Source organism: Odontesthes bonariensis, chromosome 22, assembly GCF_027942865.1.
Source record: "Odontesthes bonariensis isolate fOdoBon6 chromosome 22, fOdoBon6.hap1, whole genome shotgun sequence".
NCBI classification, from domain to species: domain Eukaryota; kingdom Metazoa; phylum Chordata; class Actinopteri; order Atheriniformes; family Atherinopsidae; genus Odontesthes; species Odontesthes bonariensis.
Genome location: NC_134527.1, coordinates 22,015,376 through 22,036,048, shown reverse-complemented (window position 1 = coordinate 22,036,048; position 20,673 = coordinate 22,015,376). Strand labels below are relative to the sequence as shown.

The following is a 20,673-nucleotide window of genomic DNA, read 5'->3' as shown; positions in this document are numbered from 1 at the left end:
AATGTAGAAATGTTTGTTTATGTTGTAGCCTTGCAAGTGTGTGTCATGGTGAAACTCACACATAAATAAAGGAATGTAGATAAAAGGTTCCCTACTTGAAAAACATTACGCTATACTAGCATCACTAATATCTTCCAAAATGTCATGTTAAGTTGTATTTAATCACCCTTTCTGTGTTTCAAACCAGAAAGCTAGCTGCTGTCGTCGTTTGTTTTGAGTCTCAGTTCAGAAAGCTGCCACCAGAGGGCAGCAAATCCTCAGTTAAATCCTCTTTTGCTTTGCTTCAAATTTATTTGCTAATTTATCAATATTTATGCATATTAGCTGCTGTGGTTTAAAGTTCTACACACAAAGCAAGGCCTGCGGGTGCAGACAAGCTGCGGTATTTGTCCAATCTGAGCTGCTCAGTGTTTCAGCTCAACTTTGAAGACTTTTTCTTGAGTCTTTAGTTTTCTAAGCATCAGTTCCAGTAAGCTGTCTCCTGCTTTCGAACTTCTGATGGAGTTATATTTGAAGGTTTTCATTCGCCAAAGTGTTAATGTCGCATCCTGCTCCAAGAGAGAACCTTGGGGCTTTCTCACGTGAGCAGTTAGAGGAGGTCAGGTCACATGTTTGACCACCTTTAGGCCACGAAGAAAATTCACAGGCATGAATGACGGCTCTGTCTGAAATAATTCACAATGCTCAAACCTGTCGTTCAAATACATTCTGTGCTAGTGGAAGCGTCTGTGTCTTATTGTGTTGAAAAAACCCAGCTTCGTTGGTAGTAAAGGGCTTTTGTTTCTTTGTCTTAAACTTGAATTTGAGTGTCTGCTGCATTCGAGAGGAACAGCAATGCTGCTGTTGTGTTGTGCAGTTTTGAAGAGCTCTCGTTTCCTTCTCAGCTCAGTTTTAAGCCCTCAGTGAAGCACGGAAACATGTGACTAATTTATTATCTGGAGCCCTTTTTCTCTGTGGCCGCCTAGTTTGGTTGCATGAATTTTTTTGAATGAAGTTTATTTGAGTCGGGTCATAGATTTTTCAGTTTGGTTGATATATATTGTTCATAGGTTCCTTTGAATGAGACATTCTACATGCAGACAACAGTCATTTCATCGTAGAAGGACTGCATAAAGGGGTCATTTAAGTGGATTGATGCGCTTTCACTGTCATAATGTCAACTGGGGAAAAACACAAGTCATCCAAACTTTTTTTTTTTTTTTTTTTTTTTTCCCCATTCATGGTGGTAGTTTTGTCAAAAGTTCCCGTTTGCATGAAGAAGCCCATTTCTCTGTTCAGTCACATGACCTATATGTTTTTTTTCTGTTGTGTTGTCAGATCTTATCTCACATAATCTGTTTAAGGTGTGTGAGTCCAGCTGTTTCTTGGAATGCACAATCAATCTTTCAAGAGTTACATTTGCATATTGTCTTAGGGTACGTTATAAATGCCATTCCGCTCCAAACACTTTGTGTTTGTTGGTGGAAAAACTACCGAACGTCAAGCCGCAACTTTTAGTTCCCCAAGTCGAAGGAAAATGATTAAATCTTAGTGGGCAGAGTTAATCGTGAGGACAGAGATGACTGGATCCAGTGGTGAGATTGTTTATTGAATGGCTGATTGTGCAAAAGCACCCTCAACGTGAGGTTTTTACTTATATTTTAGTAAAGTGCGTCGATTTTTAAACTGCTCTGTTTTTGTCTTTGATTCAGTTTAGGAAGAAATGGGACTGAATCCCTCCATTCACTGGAGGAATGTGTGGCTGCAGAGGCCTGTCTCATACCCAGAAAATGGCACATCACACAGAGTTAACTGGGTTAACCGAGGCTCATTGAGTTATTCTGGTGTCAGAATACCTCTCGTAGTTGCGTGTTGGATCACGGGGAACTGAACAGTGATTCGAGAAGAATAAAAACAGAACATTAGTTGATCTTATGTGTTATTTCTAACTCGAGCACATGTAACCTCTGGCTCTTTCTGGCTGCAGATGGCAAGATGTGGCCCGTTATGCAAGAAAAAGTTTTAAAAACAGGATTTTGATCTGGCGAAATAAAAGCAGAGGACTCCCAGAGAGTGAGCCCCGTTTGCTAGCCTTATTAATCCTCCACCTGCTGCCTTTGTTGGCAGTCTGTTCCGTCAAACTGTGCTCTATGACGAGGCTCACTGCCTCTAATCTCTACAGTCCACTGTGTGTAATTGCAGCCGACACTACAGTACAAATTGGGACGCAAATGCAAAATTCAGTTTCTGTAAGATTTATCAGTTTTGCACCTTTAAAATCGTATTGTTCTCTTATTCGAAGTTGGAAAGTGGAGAAAGAAGGAGAAAGAAGACAAATAAAAAGCACCATCAGACTCCGAAGAACTGAAATGAAACATGGCGTTAAAAAAGACGGATACACACATGAGCTATTTGTGCTGAATATTAATTAGGAAACTGCCATGGGTATTTTATTTTCTAATCAGTCTTGGATGTGATTGGAAAAAGGATTTAGAAAGCTCATAATCAGCCAACCAGATGTTGCACTTATTTCTTGTTTAGTTTTTGAGTTGGTGTGTTGAGTTTAATGAGGAAGAAAAAACATGAATGGTTCTCAACTGGGGGTGGGGGGGGGGGTCTCTGCCTCAAGGGAAGGAGTTGAAGTATCAAGAGTGATGGTGAGCTGGAGTCAGAGATGCACAGACGGGTTGGGGCTTTGTCAGCAGTAATGAGGGCGCTGAGCCCAGAGGTGAAGCTTTCGGTTTGCTGGGTCTTTCTTTGTCCAAACCATCACCCTCGGTCACACGATCTGGGTAGTGACCGATAGTATGTGGTCGCAAAAGCAAGTGGCTGAAATAAGTTTCCTTCCGAGAGTGGCTGAGCTCAGAGTAGAGCCGCTGCTGAGGGGGTTCATCTGGTGAGGATGCCTTTGGAGGCTTTTTGGGCAACGTCCAACTGGGAGGAGGCCCAGAACATGCTGGAGGGATTGCATGTCCCCTCTGGGCGGGTTTCCCTCCTGAACCTGCTGCCTTCCTGACCCGACCTCAGAAAATCAGAATAAAAAGGGATGGATGTAAAAACATGAATTATTTTTGATTCTGCTGCTGGTAGAAATTTGCATAACTCCCCCTTTCTTAAACTTCCATTTGAGCACTTCATTGATTTTTGTTGTCATCAATGCGATTTTCTTGTTCTTCGACATAAATGCGAGCCGTCCGTCGGCCATACAGAGACACAATTTGTCATGAGAAACAATTGTGCTCCATAAATGGTCATTTTTTTGTTAGTTCTGGTGAAATCCTCCCTTTTTCTGTATTCTACTGTAAAATACCCACATGGGTGACATAATGTTTTGAAGCTGACCAAAGTTTTGGAGACATGGGGTTAGTTATTTGGTCTTGAGGAAGGTGTAAGTAGGCAAATTTCTCCCCTCTGCCGCACTCTTCATGGGTATTTCCTGGCATTCATTCTGGTTCTGTTATCTTTGATGTAGGCCTGTCCTGTTGGCCTTGACGGCCAAACTTGGCAGGGTGTGTGCTCTCAGCGGTGTCTGGCTAAAGTGGATTATTGTGCAGTGGTGGTGATGAAAAGTGGCTCAGTGTTTACCCACCGGAGTAGTTAAGGCCCTCCTTTTTCCCCTGGAGGGAAGTGACTACAGTCACACAGGCAGGGAGCCACATTTAGAGCCAGCAGGCAGGTGAGGCAGCCAGCTTTCCACTGGGAAGCCCACATGTGTAAGAAGAGAGGAGGGACAGTTGAAGGACAGCTGACCAGCTGAAGGAAAGGAGGTCTTACCCTTCAGGCACAGGGATGACTTGCCATTGGTGAGATGACGGGGGCATCTTGTGACTTTTTTTTTTTTTTGCACAACAGAAGAGGAAGGGAGAAGTGAGTGACAGACACAAAAGTTAGTGCAGCCCGTGCCGTTTTTTCCCCCTCCAGTTCCCGGGCGTTGACAGCCACGAACGAGACGAGAAGTCAACTGTAAATAAAGCCAGGAGAAAGAAAAACCGAGCACACGGCCTCAGGGAAGTAATTACCAGAGCTCTCGATCACCCTTCAGTCTGTGGATTTACAGTCAGCCGTAGCTGTGGACTCGCTGAGAGGACTGCGGTGGAAGAAAGCCGGCATGGACGGCGGTTTTTCCTCTTTGCGCTCGGAGGCGGTGGGAGCCATGAGGACGGTGCTGGTGTCCGCTGAGAACTTACAGCTCACTCTGAAGCCTGAGCTCAGTCAGGAAGAACAGGCCCTCACACACACCCACAATAAGCCAAAGGAGACGCAAAAAGCTGGGTACTGCAGTAAGACACCCCCCCTCCTCCCCCCCATAACACCTATCCACACACGTGCTTCTTTTTAACAAAACACGTGGTTCAGTTATTGCTTTCTCAGGATGTTTCGTGTAAAGTTTTTAATGCCTTTCAAAAGAAATCGGCAGGAAAATATGTTTGAAATCTATAAAAATACATAGCTAGCTGTCTTAGAAGCTCTGCCAGGTTGTTCACAGTAAGGAGTGTGAGAAAAATGGAGAAATCTCACTAAAGAATTTACTTATCGACGTCTAGCAGGCACAATAACCTCCTCGTGGAAGTGTGTTGTCCTTGAAACATTTGCTAATTATCACTAAATTCAAGGTAAAACTACAGCTGGTGGCTCGTTCTCATCATAAGTTCCCAGTTCAGTTTGATTTCTGACCATATTTAGTCATATTTTAGCTGTAAATCTGAGAAGTGAAATCAGATTTTCTAATAAGGATTTTTCGTTCTGATATGAGAGAGGGGACCAAAAAGCAGTCTGCTGCGGATAAAGGCTCACACGTCCACAGGAAAAACTTTGACAGCATTAAGATTTCAAGGACAAGTCCTTCAAATCGAAACGGTTTGAAATGAATCGGAAAATCTTTTGACAGGAGAAGACTGTAAGCGGTTTCTAAATGATGTCGAGTGTCTCTTTTGTGAAAAATGTGGAAATCGGCGACATGATAAAGGTCAGCACTTTGTAATGTGTTTGATACGCTCAGAGTCGGTGAGTTTACGCGACATTAGAAAAAATGTATGTATGTCCCTTTAGTATGTCCCCACCTATCAGACATACATAAAGTCCATAAACCTGTCCCTCCACCTGTGCTGGCACCGTTTACTCGGACACGGAGAGTATTCCATGTAAATGTCCTTGTTTGCTTAAGCTTGTTTAACCTAACCGCATGGAAATATACTGACTTATGAGTATGTGGTGGGTGGTGTTGTCCAGGCGTCGCCCTCAGGACAGCCTTGGTGCCGATGCCATGTGTCCCACCGGCTGATACCAGACTGGTTTATTCTTTTGGCTCCTTGCAACACATGTCAAGATCTTAGAATATGTGGCGTTTTCTTAAAGCGCGCACATCAGCAAAGCACGCTTTCTGGATCCATCATGAATATGACATTTACTTTACCTCCAACTGCGCCATCAGTAAAAGGCTGATCACATGAAAATGGGCCATTGATTAAGATTCAACATAATCTGGAGGAGTTCAAGAGGTCACAACGCTACATCGAGTACGTTTAAGGCCTTGAGTTTGGTGTTATATTGAAAAGTAGGGATCTTTTAAGTTGTATCAAATCATCCCGAGCGGTTGCATCTGTGTGCCATGAGACGGTCGTGTCACAGTCGAAGCAAACTGTATGTATCGATAGAAAACCTTATGGGCTCAAATCTGAAGATGGCGTCCCATTTTCACGGCGTCAAAAATTGGACTCTTTATTCGTTTAAAAAACGCACGCATGGGTCGCAGTGTTGTGTAACTTGTTGTCTGACCTGTCCTGCTCAGCTTCTTTACGGAACAAACAAACTGCTGTGTGGCTTCACAACGACACCGTGTGTTGGCATTAGCTGCAGAATGTGCGCCGTCAGCGCGTTCTGCGACGAGCCGTCGAAACGGAAACTGTTGCGACGGCTGACCGGGGCGCGCTGGGAAAGACGGCCGCTGTTGCCGTTTGTCCGGCCGCCCCGTACGCTGTGCAGCGTGTAACCGTGGCATGTGTGGAGCCGACACAGATGTCGACTACATGGAGATTTCACAGCACCTTCGGTCAAACTCCAACTTTAAAACTGATTAGTTGAGTGGCCTCTGCACCTCATGCCCTGTCTGCTGCAGAATAAGACTGAAATTGAATTCTGCCCTCAGGAATGAAGACCTGAAAGAGATGCTGGAGAGCAACAAGGAGTCACTCAAACTGGAGGCCATGAAGAGGGTTGTTGGGGTAAGTGTGTCACGGGAAAACACACACACACACACACACTTTACTTTTAAAAACGCACCCGGGCCGAACGGCTTCAACTATAAAGATTAGAATGGTTCAGTGTTTGATGTCTTTCTGCGTGTGTTTTTCAGCTCATTGCCAAAGGGAAGAATTCATCCGAGTTGTTTCCTGCTGTTGTGAAGAATGTCGCGAGTAAGAACATCGAGGTACGAGAATATTGAGAAATGGGACTTTACTGCAGCTATGATTCATCTCATTATTGTGTGACACAGCACGTGGGTTAACTTAAGCACGACGTCAGAGGGAACTTCCTGCCGCAGGACCACAGCTGGATCATGTGGATGTGCTTCAGTCAGGAGCTTTTTTTTTTCCTGTGTCATTTCTATTTATGTGCTCGAACGTTTGTTTCAGTGGCGGTTTGATACAAATAAAACTTTAGAAAATCGAATAATTCCAGCAGAATGATCATAATGACCGCAAAGGAACAACGAGGTGAGAACCTGCACAGCTGCGCTATAAATATCCAAACTTTATGTTTGCATTTTGGCAGAAGTTGCACTCCCGTCTGTGACGTCAAGTACAAAACTGCACATGTCGCATAAAACACTTTTTATGCAACATATGCAGTTGGGTTCGTCTCTATAGAGGGATCCAGCAACTTCTTTTTATTGTTATTCTTCAAACTTATTTTCAAGAGGTTCCTGTCAGCGCTCTGCTATTAAAGCCACCGATCCTCTATCATTTTAAAATCTTCCATAAGATTTCAGTTGGTCTTTTCCTTCTTATAGGAGGTGAGACTGGTAAGACAGCACTATTTATAAAAAAAAAAAAGGAACGGGAATTGGTATAGCAATAGATAAAAAGACATGTTGATGAATAAGTAGGTATAGTGATAAGTTGTTAACAATTGTAACGAACAAGTAAATACAGAGCAAGATGAAACCCTCAAATGGCCTAATTAGAATATACTTTGCAGTCTGGCGTATCAGACTTTGGCCCAGACTCTCAGTATATGATTCATAATGGTTCTTGTGTGTGCGTCTGGAATTCACTGTAGGTGTGATGAGGTCGGTCCAGTCGTCACTTAAATATCTCGGTGCATACGTTCCTGTGCTGCCAGTCCACATTTGAACACATTGAACTTTACGGATCTTCTTTCACTAAATCCAACATCTGTCTGATATTGTTCTTTATATTTAGCTTGGTTCCTGAGCTAAAATACTTTCTTTTTGTCATTTTAGTGGATTAATTTCTGATTGAAATGACTCCTTTTGGATTATAATTTCTCAGCAAAAGATTTAATGATAAGCATATCCTTTTAAGGCATTGGATCACATATTTTAAACTCACTTTAACTTGTCCCCCCCCCCGCCCCCCTCACGAATCAATAGCAGCAACTTTCTTACTGCTAATCACGAACCGCTGCAGCTGCATAAAGGCACCGTCTTAAACTCTTGAGCCTGCATAATCGCTCGGCTAAATCCAGCAGGGTGAGCCACAACCAGACTCCCGCACAACCTATTCCAGCGAATGAGCGGGCTCTAAGCAGCTGCTCGAGAAGGGGCCTCCATGCCCAGAACCTGTGAATATTGATTAGCGGCAGCAGGATAATCAGATAGCGCGATGGGCAGCATGTGAGCGGGGTGCCGTGTTGGAGGCATGCAGCCGAAGCGGCTCGTGGCAGGGTTGGGGAGCAGGTGGGTGCGTGTAATTGGGAGGAGACAGTCCACAGTCACATCTTCTCTCTTCTGCCTCACACTCACCAGCTGCTAAGGTAGTGTGAGGTCTTCTTGCTCTGTCCCTTTTCTCTCCTCTCTTTCCTCAGCTATCCCTCTCTTGACTCTCCTACAGCGTATCTCGCATAAAAAAAAAAAAAAAAAATGGCCTCCTCCTCGCTCCTGTCCTCCTCCCTTCTCTCTCCCCCGTCACCGTGAGGGCCCATTGATCCCCTCTAATTAGTGCACAAGCACAACAGCACAAGTGCCTGCAGCTTATTGACGGCGTGGCGTGATTTGATATCAGCGGTCTTTATTTTCTTTAATCATTTCTGCACTCGAGTTTAACGCCACATACTTTACTCGGCGTGTGTGTGTGTTTTCCTAATTTGTGTTTAGCTAATATGTGTACGTGTTCGAGCACATTTTTGAGTATCGAGGGAACTTATAAAAAGAACACAAAAATCCCATTCGGTGTTGGGCAAGTTTCTCCCGCTCCCCTTAATTGCCCCGCGAGCAGTTCAAAATGAAGTAAGCCGTGTGATTTGTGGTCATAGAAACCAGATCCTTGAGGGCAGATGGGTTGTGTCTCCTTTTTATAGTGAGTAATGCCGTTAATTCCAGCAGTAATCGCCAAAACGATGATTGAGAACTGTGGTGCACTGCCGCGGGTCAATACGTGCTGAATTAGAAAGCATGGCGCTGATTACTGTCTAAAGCTCTCGGTGATTGCACCTAAAAGGTAACCTTACTCCTGACCTCAAGCTTAAATCAGCACTTTTATGAAATTATTAATAATTCCTCGAGCAAATCATCATTTTTCATAACCTCTTCTCACCCCGTTTCATTACCTGTAAATCCACAGCCTCATCGGCAGAAATCACCCCAGTTTATTCTGGTCTTTTTTCCCCGACTAGCTGATAGGAATCAGCGGAGCGGCAACCTCTGACCGCCAGTTAAACTTGTCAGGGCGGAGGACAAATATTATCTCAGGCTCTTCTGTGAGGTGTGCAAGACTAAACTAAAGATTTGTGTGTGTTGCTTCCTTTTGAAAGGAAGCAAAACAAAAAGCGTGTTTGCCCTCCTCTGCTTGAAACAACAGTCGGCTGGGTCTGCCGCGTGTGAAGTGAAGACGGACATTTCTTCCCACCCCTTTAAATAATAAACTCAAGCTTCCCAACATAAAAGAACTTATGGAAAACACTCTTGTTTTTTTTAATTGTTCATTTTCTTTTAACCTTTTTAAAGGACGTAGCAGCAAAACGACCCCCGTGTCCTTTCACAAAGCGTCAGAACGCAACTTGTTTGGGGATTCTTTGCACAGGTGCTGTATAAAGTTTCCTCTTTTCCAGCTGTTTCATTGTGCTGCTGTTCGTTGTTGCCTGTAGCTCAAGAAGCTGGTGTATGTGTACCTGGTGAGGTATGCAGAGGAGCAGCAGGACTTGGCTTTGCTATCAATCAGCACCTTCCAACGGGCCCTAAAGGTAATTGTTATAAGATATCTGCGTGCATTGGAACGGCAGATTATGAAAGATGTTTCTGTGTGTGTTCTATGTGTTTCAGTCACTGCACTCATTGTTATGAGAAAACGTTATTTTTCTAACTCTTGACACTTGATTTCTGCGGCAGGATCCGAACCAGTTCATCCGGGCCAGTGCTCTGAGAGTTCTGTCCAGCATCCGTGTCCCCATTATCGTCCCCATTATGATGCTGGCCATCAAGGAGGCTGCAGCTGACCTGTCCCCGTATGTTAGGAAGACCTCTGCGCATGCTATCCAAAAGCTCTACAGGTAACGGTTCCTCACACACCAGTGGATGAAAGCACTGCACATTCTGGCCGCACCGGTTCTTTTAACGGTCTCATTTCTGACACGAATGCAGTAAATGTTGGTACAAGGGGTTGCACAAGGGCTGCAGTTATTTTTGCTCTTATCAGTAGGGTGTTTCTTACATTGTTTCAGAGAGTGACTAAACCCTTAAAGAATGAACAAAGTAGTAAAAGTAAACATGAACAGAACAGTTGAATGTTTGATTTTTGTAGCCGATCCCAGGTGATGGTTAAAAATATTCAGGTTCGTCGTCCGACTCCTCATCAAATGCAGAGATTTACAGGTGCAGGTGTTCGGGTCAGCAGTTGGGATGCAGTTTGCGTAAAGGCTAAAAAAAAATCTTAAATACTTCAGATCTGAACGCATTAATAGTTACAGACCGGTACAATGTCAGTTTTAAGCCAATGCCACGCGCTGTGCGCCTTATCTGTGTAAAGCTTTCGTAGAGCACGCCAGCAGAAAAGTGGAAACTCACAAACGGGAATCATGCTGAGGGTTGTTAGACGTGTCTTAATTGACCAGTCTCTATCGGTGGATATAATCCACACACACCAGTTCAAACGTAACGCTCATAATGGGAGTAATGTTGGCTCCCGTCCAGGTGGAGTCCTCCGTGTGGGGACGCCGAGCCGGTGCTATGATTGAGACCAGCCAATATGCAGACCGGTCTTACCTGCTTTTTAAATCGATATACTTCCCTTAATACGGTGCATTGATATGAGTGTAGTTGCAAAACTGTTCTGAGACACAAAACTAACTTTATTCTTAGCATTGTTTGTCATTTGTTTCAACAACAATCCAGAGCCTCCATGATTCACATTGCGATCAGATAAAGAAAAAGAAAAGGAAAAACTCGTTTGAAAACCTTGAATCAAGCAGATGTTTTGTGAAGTTTTGGACAACAATGTTTGATGAATTGTCCAAAGAGTTGTTGATATTTCTTTTTTTAGTTCCCGACTCATAAATGGACACCTTTTGGCACCCTTATTTAATAGAATAACAGATCCACATCGTAATGCATCGCAGTGTACAGGCGTGAAAACTATGAGACTCGTGTGATCACAATAATGTGAGGATATTTGCATCATCGTCAAAATCCTCCTGATCCACTTGTATGAAAACACCTGGTTAGTAACAGAATTTTCACATTTTCACAGTGGATTCTATTATTTGATTTTCTGTTAACTTACTAAATGATATGGTTAATGTGCTCGTAAAATAACACCTTCTTTTTGTGCCTTTGTTTCCTGCTGGACTTGGTTATTTTCTCATCCATGAGGCTGAATTCACTTACTATAAACAGCTCTTATTCTTTGCTCGAGTTGCATGATTTACTATTCGCTTGTTATTCACAATTAATTGTCAACCAAAATGTGATAATTGTGATAATGGAGACAGCTGTACCTGCAACGTGACGAGGCCCATCTCAGAAAAACTTGTTATGGTTTGTTATAAAGGGAAGAAGTGACTCCTCGGCTGATCCAGAGAGTGGCTCATTAGCAAATAAATCCTCCTCAAAGACGGTTGATCTCATTTGCTGTAGACACAGATGTTTAATATTCTGCACACACGGTTTGGACATGATTTAATTTGTTTGTCTCTGTGTGAATAATTGCCATTCAATAACTGACCATTTGATTCGGTGCTCGTTGTCGTTGGTCTTCAGCTTGGATCCAGAGCAGAAGGAGCAGCTGATCGAAGTGATCGAGAAACTATTGAAAGACAAAAGCACAGTAAGTACGCGCCGAGCTCTGCCTGCTTTTGAGCACGCTTTCCCATGGAGGAGAAAGCTGGCCACTGGAGGGCGCCCCAGTCAAGCGATTCTTCCCTTAGCCCTTTATCACACAGCTCATTCGGCAATGCCATGGTTTGTTAACACCCACTTAAACCCACACATCTTCAGATGCTCCTTGTTAAACGTCCATTTGGAAGGAATTTTCGCACTGATGCTAGTGTCAGCTTAATTTTCTCAAAGGCCAACTACTTCTCTCTTTTCTTTCTTTTTTTTTTTTTTTTCTTTTTTTTGCCCCCCCCCCTTCCCAAAATGGACCTTAAATGAGTTAGATTCTGAAATTCTGTGTTTAGGCCAGTCGCCGAAACAATGCAGACAGCCCATTAGAAGTCAGTAGGCGGCACATTCATTTGAGGGCGCCACAGCGAATACTAAGGGTGTTTAAATGCCAATTTCAAATATGCAGATGCGGTGTGTGTTGCTTGTACACGCATAGTCGTGCACAGTTTGCTGTTATTATGTATTCATAGACTATACCTATCATTATACAAACAAAACAAAGCAGCGTAGGCCAAGGGGGGGGATGGAGAGCCCAGTACCAGATGCATAGCATATTTAGCCCCAGACGCTAACGAAGACAGATGACTTCTCCCTGTTGGAGCCCACATTGCGAGTCAGGGGACAGAGAGAAAGGGCAACATCATCACACAGACACACGAGCGCATCAGTCCGTGATGAATGGTGAAAAACCTAAACATAGTGCATACTTAATGGCTATCAAGCAATGCTTTTTAACAATGCTAGGATGCTCCCATGTTGTGTTTAGAAGTCCTGCAAGGATTAAACCGGGAGTGGTCCCATGCTCTCAGAGGGGCTTGGTGCCACAAAGGCTAAACGTGTGACGTAAATAGCTGTCCATAAGGCTTTATAGAGGGATCAGTTTACTCCACTAAGATAGTCGGTGTAGCTTCTCAGATATTCAGGTCCTTTGTAGTCCTAAAAGCTTGCATAAGGGCAACTGGATTCCTTTTTCTTTGTTCTTTTTTTTTTTTTTGAGCTCTTTATTTATAGTACAAAACATTGAACAATTACACATTCGAGGTCTGGGGGTTGGTCAGTATTTTCGCTTTTTCTTGGTTCTTAACGATGTTTCATCTCTCATCCGAAAGGCTTTGAATAAAATGGCTTAATTTGTTGGATTAGGAGTTTAAAAGATGCAGACTTTCTCCAAACTGGGATAAATGGATGGGATTTGTTGCATTGTGAATCTAAGGATGCGTTCATGTTCATAGTTTGGTTTTCTGATCTAAACAAAAGCAGAATTTTGGTCTTCGTTCACTTTATGATCCTGATTCGCTAACTGGTAAATAAAGTCCCAGACAAGGTCACACATTCTGATAAGATATTTTTTTCTAATAAATATTTTGCTGATGTAATTTCCAAACCAACTCTCCGTGCCGAGCTAAATGTGATCGTAGGATTTTAGTCGACTGCATACAGCGGCGTTTTCTTTTACCATCAGAGATGTCACAAAGAGCTGCAAAACAGCTGTTTAGCGGTTGTAAGCGGTCGTTCCAATGTCTACATCGAACTACGGGCGTTGAGGCTGCAACGCCCGTTGAGCTCTGCTCATTATGAGGCCTTTTTTTTTTTTCCCGAGCTGTGTTTAGCTTCAAGAGCATGCGTGGAACCTGACCACGATCCGCCTTCTCGGAGGATACTGGTCTGTTTGTTTGGTGCTCAACAAAGCTCAGATGACAGCGTTCACACGTCTCCCAATCCCACCAGAGTTAGTTTTAATCAAACTAAACCAGTCGATTGTGTACACACCTTCATTTTTTTGGGGGATTGACTGAACTAAATCAGATTATCTTTTGTCTTTTTCACTTTCTTTCTTTGTGTGTTTCAGTCAACATGGCAAAAGTATACTACAAAAAAAAAGCTGTGCAGTACTCATTTTTTAAAGAAAAATTTAGGAATTTTTCAATACATTTCACCTGTTTTTCTCTTGTAATTGGCTGTGAAACATGGAACATGGTTCAGATTAAGAAAATCTCTGTAATCTGGAAGAGTTTGCTTATGAAAACCTCTCTGTGACAGCGTTGGTCAGGACATATTTGACGTTTCTAAGCTTGTAAAATACCTCTGCAGGCGATGGCGCTGAAATCAGGTTAAATCATTCATTTATTTAGTAACATCTGTCGGATCCACTTATTTTTAAATCTACCTTCTTCTCTCGCACGTCAAACTGTTTCTTCTGGGGTGGGAGGTGGGGCAATGCCACATCTGTTTGGAACTTTAATTTCTCACGACATTTGATATTACAGCGGCAAATGGAGTTTAGAACAGAACAATGATGGCTGCTTACCGTATAAATGTGTCGGTTTCGGGGTCCAGGTACCAGCTGCTGGTTTACTGAAGGACTGAGATGGAATAAAGCCTTTATGAACTGTATTACTGCTGCGTTCGTGTCATGTGGGAGGAAGGGTAATGATAGAAATGTCCTGTATTTGAAGCTTGAGAGGCATCACATCGTCTGACAACTGATGAATGCAGCTGCCAGTCTTCATAAAACGTTGCTCTCATCTTATTACTCTTAACTTAGGCTTCTTAATTGGAAAACATTAACAAAAGGATGCAGAGATACACAAAAATTAGCTTGAGTATTTTAAATATCCTCATAATTCCTTGCAGATGAATCGTTTGCCTAAAGTACAAGAAATGGCATTATAACAGCTGACTGTAGTTCTTACATTTTCTTACAAAATATTAATTAAACCGTGTCCTTTTCGTGCTCGTCAAAAAAACAAACATCTGGATTTTGAGTCTTTATCGGCAAACAGCTCAGTTTCTGACCAGAACGTGTCACCCGGGAGGCTCTGAAACGGGCAACAAGAATTTCTCAATCATTCTCACTTCCGCCGTGTGAGGCCGACATCCATTGTCTCTGATGGTCCCGATTATGTGTGCAGGATGCGTTGTTACGGCCTCCCCGACTGCTTTTGTACTTACAGAAGATCGTGATAGTTGCTGGATTCGATCTTCCAGAACTCATAGGCTACAAATGGCAATGAGAGTTTGGCAGGTTTTCATTTGAGAAAACACCCCAAAAACATCTGGTTATCATCTCATAGCCACAGACGAACTTCATGCCAGTGGGATTGGATCCACACTGAACCTGTCAGTGAATTTGAGCCGCCTTTGTCGATTGTCATCACACTTAAAAATCTGCCGTATAGTATAGGACCCTGATTGGTCTGAGCTTTAGTGTTTTGGCCACAAATCAATAGATTGGAGACTGGCAGGATGGATTCTTTCACCATCGTGATGATGAATGAAGCTAAAACTGGAAAAAAAAAAAATCAACCTTACTTCTTGGGCTACAATATATAGAAGCACACACACACATATTTATGTGTATGTCTCATCAAATAATTGATCAATATCACATATTACATGTTTTCCTAATATAGTGCGGCCCTACTCATTTTGCCTGCCTGCTATTCGACTTTAATGCTATTTACATATGTTAAACGGGTTATGACTGCCATGAATTGAAAGTGGCGCTTTGTTGTCCCTTTCCTGCTTTTGCAAGTCAAAATGGCTGCTGAGGAAAAGGCCTAATTGCTTCAACTGTGTCATGAAAGGGACACATTGTAGTGGCTATTCGTCCTCTTGTGTCAATAATCAAAACTAAAAAAATGTCAAAACCATAATAAACTAAATGAAATCAAACGGCCACTGAGAGACCTAGGGAGTGAATTTACACAGGTAAATTGAGTCCATTGTCCATGCAAAAAATTAGGTTTCTTTAGGTTTATTTCTCCAACCACAAGCATACAAACAAAGAACAATGGCCTTTGCTGCCTCTCTTGCCTGGGTAAAAAACTATTTGCCCTCCCAGGTGCCTGCTCACCTGTGACTGCCTGCTCATCTAAATAAACTCTCCCAGTGCGCCCCAGCTAACCCGTGCTTTCAAAATAAAAGCATAATTAAATACCCCAATTAACTCAAACAATACTAAATATCATAAACAACCAAAAAAGGTGTATTCCCCAAACTAAACCCCCAAAAGATAACTAAATAATAAGTGAGTCAAATATACAAAATAACAAATAGCTCCTACACACATGAAGCTAACTTTAGGTGATGATGGTTCAGTTCCTGTATGTATTCTAGTAGTCTGAATGTGTTGTTTCTTCTTTAAAAAAACAAAACCTTTTTGGCATAGTTTTAGGCACCTTTATTATTTTAATACAGCGTGAAAATATCCTCCGATAATCATCCCCATTAACTGTAAGTAGGGCAATGCTGTTGAGCTGGTGTCACTATGGTCTTAGTGGATGGAGGAAACGTTTGGTTATTGTTGAGTCTGCGGCATCGTGGGGCCCCCTGACACCTACCTTTGCAGATGTTTGGTTAAATGGCTGTGACACATGGAGGGCTGCTTGTAGACAGGAGGGTTTAAAGAGAAAATGGGAAGGCCTGATGACAGAGACAACATAGGAGTTTGTGCAGCTGTTTTACCGTGATGGATCTATTATCCAGCCATTACAAGATAAATGATCGATCTCTCCCATCCTCCCTCCCCCCTGCACCTTCTGCAAAATTGAAATGAGAACAGAAAGGAAGAGCAGGGGGGTGGGGTGGTTACTATGATTAGGGGCTAGGTGAGATGCCCATTAATTTAGGAGGAAAAAAGAGGGAGGACGAGGAGAGCAGCGAGAAGCGAGTGAAGGGAGGATCGGCCGACCCCACACTGGGCCATCAATCAAAAAGGCGAACGTTGTCTCTGACGTGATGACCCAGCACTCTCTGCCTCTCTGGCACCTTAATTAGAATTCATAGCAAAATAGATGCAAGGAAACGTTTTGGGCCCTTCATAATTTTATAGGAAATTTATTGTTATTAGAAGAACCATTTGCTTAGTGTGATTTTTCCATTACCAGCTTGTCACACAGGGTAGATAATATGGTCGAGGTGGAGGAGGAGGGATGGGTGGGGTATGAACTCCATAGATTGGGGTGTCAGTTTTGTTGATGGTGCATGTAGTTTACCTTGGAGCTGTGTCTAATGGGGGAAGTTGGTAAAGAATGCACAAAGCCTTGCAGCGGGGCCGACAGCACACGCTCAGAAACGGAGCTGCCTGCGAAAGCCCTAAGAGATGGGAAAGGCCTTGGGAGAATGCCAGGTAAGAATGACGCCAACAGGAGAGTACAGACGCAACGAGATAGAAAAGTGGCCGCTGGTGTGTCACTCGCGGTTCAGTGGCTTTTGCAGATTCCACATTAGTTCGCTGCTCCTCGCGACTGGTAAACCGCTTGAAACCCAACAACCCACCAGTAGGTGCCGCTTGATGCTCATTACATTTACAGCTAGAATACATAGATAAGATTATACTGTGGACTTTTAAATACATATGTAAACATGTATGTCTGACCGAGATCGCATGGAATTGAAGCTAGAAAAGCTGGATTGACATGCCCAGATAGTGCAGTTGGGGGTCTAATGATCTTGTTTGTGAACCCTCAGTTAGACAGGTGCAGGCACTCTGCGCATGCTCCACAGTTCCTCTCCTGGGCTTTCACTTGGAAATAACCGAAAGTACACGAAAGAAAAATAAGCCAGTAAAGCAGAGCTGTAAAGCTGGCCGATTCGCTGCTCGATATGGTAAAAAAATATGCTGCCAGTTGTTTCGGTGTTGGTAATGAGTCATCTGGAAGAAGCCCCAACAAGCTGAAAGGGTCGTGGCGTCGGACAGACTTCGGTCAGGAACTCAGTTCAACCCCTCCCATGCTTTTTTTTATAAGGCGATAAGGACAGTAGGGTTATAAAATGAGTATTTTGCCGCTGTCATCAGTATGAAAATGGAATGTCAATGGCAAAATTTCAACAGAGGGCCAATTTATTTATATATTACAATTCAACAACAAGTTGATTCAAAGTGTTTTACATACGACATAAAAGCATTAAAACAGAGAGAGGGGTACAGTGCAGTATAAATGATTCATTGAAGTCACCTAATTGATTAAATGCAGCAGGAAACAGGAATGCCTTAAAGTTACCTGCAGCTAACTGCGAGTTTGTTCCAAATTTAAGGTCGATAATAACTCGAAAGCAGCTTCTCCGTGTTTAGTTCTAACGCTGGGGACAGAAAGCAAACCTGTTCCAGACAACCCGAGATGTCTCCAATCTTCACAACGTTCAAAAAAAAAAAAAAAAAGATGATTTATGGTCCCAAAACGATTTAAAGGGGCCAACAGGCCAACAGCAGCATATCAAAATAAACTCTTTGGACAGGATGCCAGTGTAGAGACCTCAGATGGAGGGAGGTGATCCACTTTTCTGGTCTCGGTGAGGACTCGAGCAGCAGCGATCGGATCCATCTTTTAGGCAGACCAGTAAATACATCGTTACAGCAGTGGAGTCTACTGAAGATAAATGCATGGAGCAGCTTTTCTAAATCACTCTGAGACATTAAACCTTTAACCCCTGAAATATTCTCCAGGTGTTTGTAGGCTGACTTCATGGCTGACTTGGTACGACTGTTGAAATTCAGCTCCGATTCTCTCATCGACGTCCAGATTTCTGACTTTGTTTGTGCGTTTTAACATTATAAAACTTTATTATAAGCTCCATTTTATTCGTCTTTTTAATTTGTCCTGGCTCTTTTGGATGAGAAGGACAGGATCAGAATAAAAACGTATAAAACTCAGTCATTTTTCTGTAGTTATGTTCTTTCAAGAGCATCGATTTCTCTTGAATTGTCAATTGAGATAATGGATATAGTTTTTTTAATAGCCCTAACAATGTATTTGTGTTATTGCAATTACATTTCCATGTCTTTCAAGCATGTAAACACATTATCCCAAACACAACAGAATAGCACAGTTTTGATTCGAACGTGTGGGCAATATCCCAAGTAGATGTTTGCAAAACTGAACAAAAAAAGGGGAAATCGGTTTGAATGGGTGACACGATCTTGAAATTCGCACATTTAGGGAACACTTGCACAATATAAATTCCAATGACTTCGTTTTCGTTCCTTTTTAAAAGTTCTTCAAATCATAAATGAAGGAAGTACCGAAAATCTCTTAAAGTTTCGGAATAGTGGGAAGCCGGGAATTGACCTTCCAAATGGAAAACAACTGCTCCTCCTTTTGAGCTACAGCCGCCTGTCTGTAAATGAATTTGAACATTATGTGATTTAAACATTTTTTTTTTAACTTCATTCATTATTTGAACTTCGGCGTATATTGAATGATAAAGTGTAATACCATGAAATGCAGTTGCCTGACGTGTTTTAGGGTGCCTTTCAGAAGATAGAAACATCATCATCAAGTTGCAGATTTCTCAGGGAATCTTCAGACGTCAGCATCTCATTCACGCACGCACGCACGCACGCACGCACGCACGCACGCACGCACGCACGCACGCACGCACGCACGCACGCACGCACGCACGCACGCACGCACACACACACACACACACAAAATCAATGCAGGCTCATGACGGTGCTGATGGATAAATGCTCTGGATTCCCACAGAGCCACCAGGGGCCAGAAGGCTTTAATTGGGAAGACTAGATTCTCCTCCCTTTCTCTTCTTCCTCACCTCCGCCTGCCTGTGATATTGTTGTTTGCATATTGATACACTTCTGTGTCACTCGGTCTGTCAGTCAGCAAGTCAACAGGCAGTTTGGTGCTGGTTTTTTTTTTTTGGGGGGGGGGGGGGGGGGCAGGCAGCAGCAGCCAAATGGGTTTTCCTTCTACCAATAAAACATGTTTGGTAGTTGTGTCTCTCTTAGCTGTTGCTTCATCAATGGACCATTTATACCTAAGAGAAATGGTTCTTAGTGATGGATTTCTTTCACCTACAAGGCTGTAAAAAAGTAAAAATCTTACAGCAAAGGTATTTTCTTTCCAATTATCCACTAACTACTTGGAGGACTGAATGGGCGTATTGTAATCAGAGCTGTAAATTTGCATTGTGTTTACTGAAATTGCACCGATAGCACAAGTTGGAACAAGGGTCATTTCTGTTAACCAGTGTTTTATTTCTCTGGAGTCTGTGTGTTACGGCATGTTTTGGAGATGAAGGGTTTGCTCAATTTGTCTTGGAAATTGCTACAAATTCTCACAACCTCCATCAGCTCATTGGTTAACAGCAGAAAGAGGTGAATTAAAGTAGGAGAAAAACGTTTCCTCGCGAGTCGGAAGATTTTCTAATTTTTCTCTCTGAAATCGTCTCTCTGCAGCTGGTGGCCGGCAGCGTTGTGATGGCCTTCGAGGACGTGTGCCCGGACCGGATCGATCTGATCCACAAGAACTACAGGAAGCTGTGCAACCTGCTGGTGGATGTGGAGGAGTGGGGCCAGGTGGTCATCATCTCCATGCTGACGCGCTACGCCAGGACGCAGTTCGCCAGTCCCTGGAAGGAGGTCAGGCTCTCATAGTTGTAATCAGGTTTTAGAAACGTTCGGGTAGTAAAGCTGGTAACAGCTAACCGGTTAGTTGTGCTGAACGTCAAACATCAAGGCTTTCCGGCTGTGTCAGAATCAGCACCATCCCTCTAAGAATCATGCTTTGTGAGTTTATTTTTTTTTTTTATCTCTTGAAGGATAAGCCATTGAGATTTATATTGCTCTAAAAGTCGAGCCTCACGTGAGGTTTTTTGGCATTCTTAGATGCACAACTAGATATTTCCAAAAATGTTGACGAACTGTAGGGTATATGGAATGTTTTTAAGTTGATTAATGGATTCTGACAACCTCAGGATGAGAAATATTGGCTTCGTGAGCATCGTCGTAGGTCGACTCCTTAAAAGACGTCATGTTCAGCTTCTTGGTCGTCAGGTGTTTTCTACACAGTCATGTGTAGAAGTGGGATGTTGTTGACAAGCGGAGATTCTTGCCAATTGATGTAAAGCATTTTGCAACACAAGTGGGAACAATCCAGGCCGGTAAAGAAATCTCAAAATGAAGCCATGTCAACTAAACAGCCAACAGTTAATCCGCTGATCGGTATTTTCCCGACAATAACGGTCAGTTCTCACTGACAAAGGTCCCAACAATTCAGTTCAGGAAATCTTAAAGTCCCCATAAAATGTTTCTTCAATGTCTCCCCACAGATTGCTGTTGCATCATCACATACAGGATCATTATCTTTGGATGAAAGGAATCGCATTAAGCTGGTTTA

The 20,673-nt window shown here is 42.9% G+C and overlaps 1 protein-coding gene across 3 annotated transcripts in view; it reads left to right on the top strand.

Annotated features, from left to right (window-relative positions):
• ap3b1a (adaptor related protein complex 3 subunit beta 1a) overlaps window positions 1-20,673 on the top strand; it is a 69,651-nt gene that overhangs the window by 1,568 nt on the left and 47,410 nt on the right. Inside the window, exons 1-7 of one of the 3 annotated variants that reach the window (XM_075455899.1) lie at window positions 3,604-4,251; window positions 6,125-6,200; window positions 6,332-6,406; window positions 9,304-9,399; window positions 9,545-9,705; window positions 11,411-11,477; window positions 19,734-19,916. In XM_075455899.1, coding sequence (XP_075312014.1) covers window positions 4,088-4,251; window positions 6,125-6,200; window positions 6,332-6,406; window positions 9,304-9,399; window positions 9,545-9,705; window positions 11,411-11,477; window positions 19,734-19,916 — 822 coding nt within the window. In that variant the 5' untranslated portion in view covers window positions 3,604-4,087. Of the gene's footprint in view, window positions 1-3,603; window positions 4,260-6,124; window positions 6,201-6,331; window positions 6,407-9,303; window positions 9,400-9,544; window positions 9,706-11,410; window positions 11,478-19,733; window positions 19,917-20,673 lie in introns of those variants that run through there. The other 2 variants (XM_075455901.1, XM_075455900.1) reach the window with 2 other exon arrangements.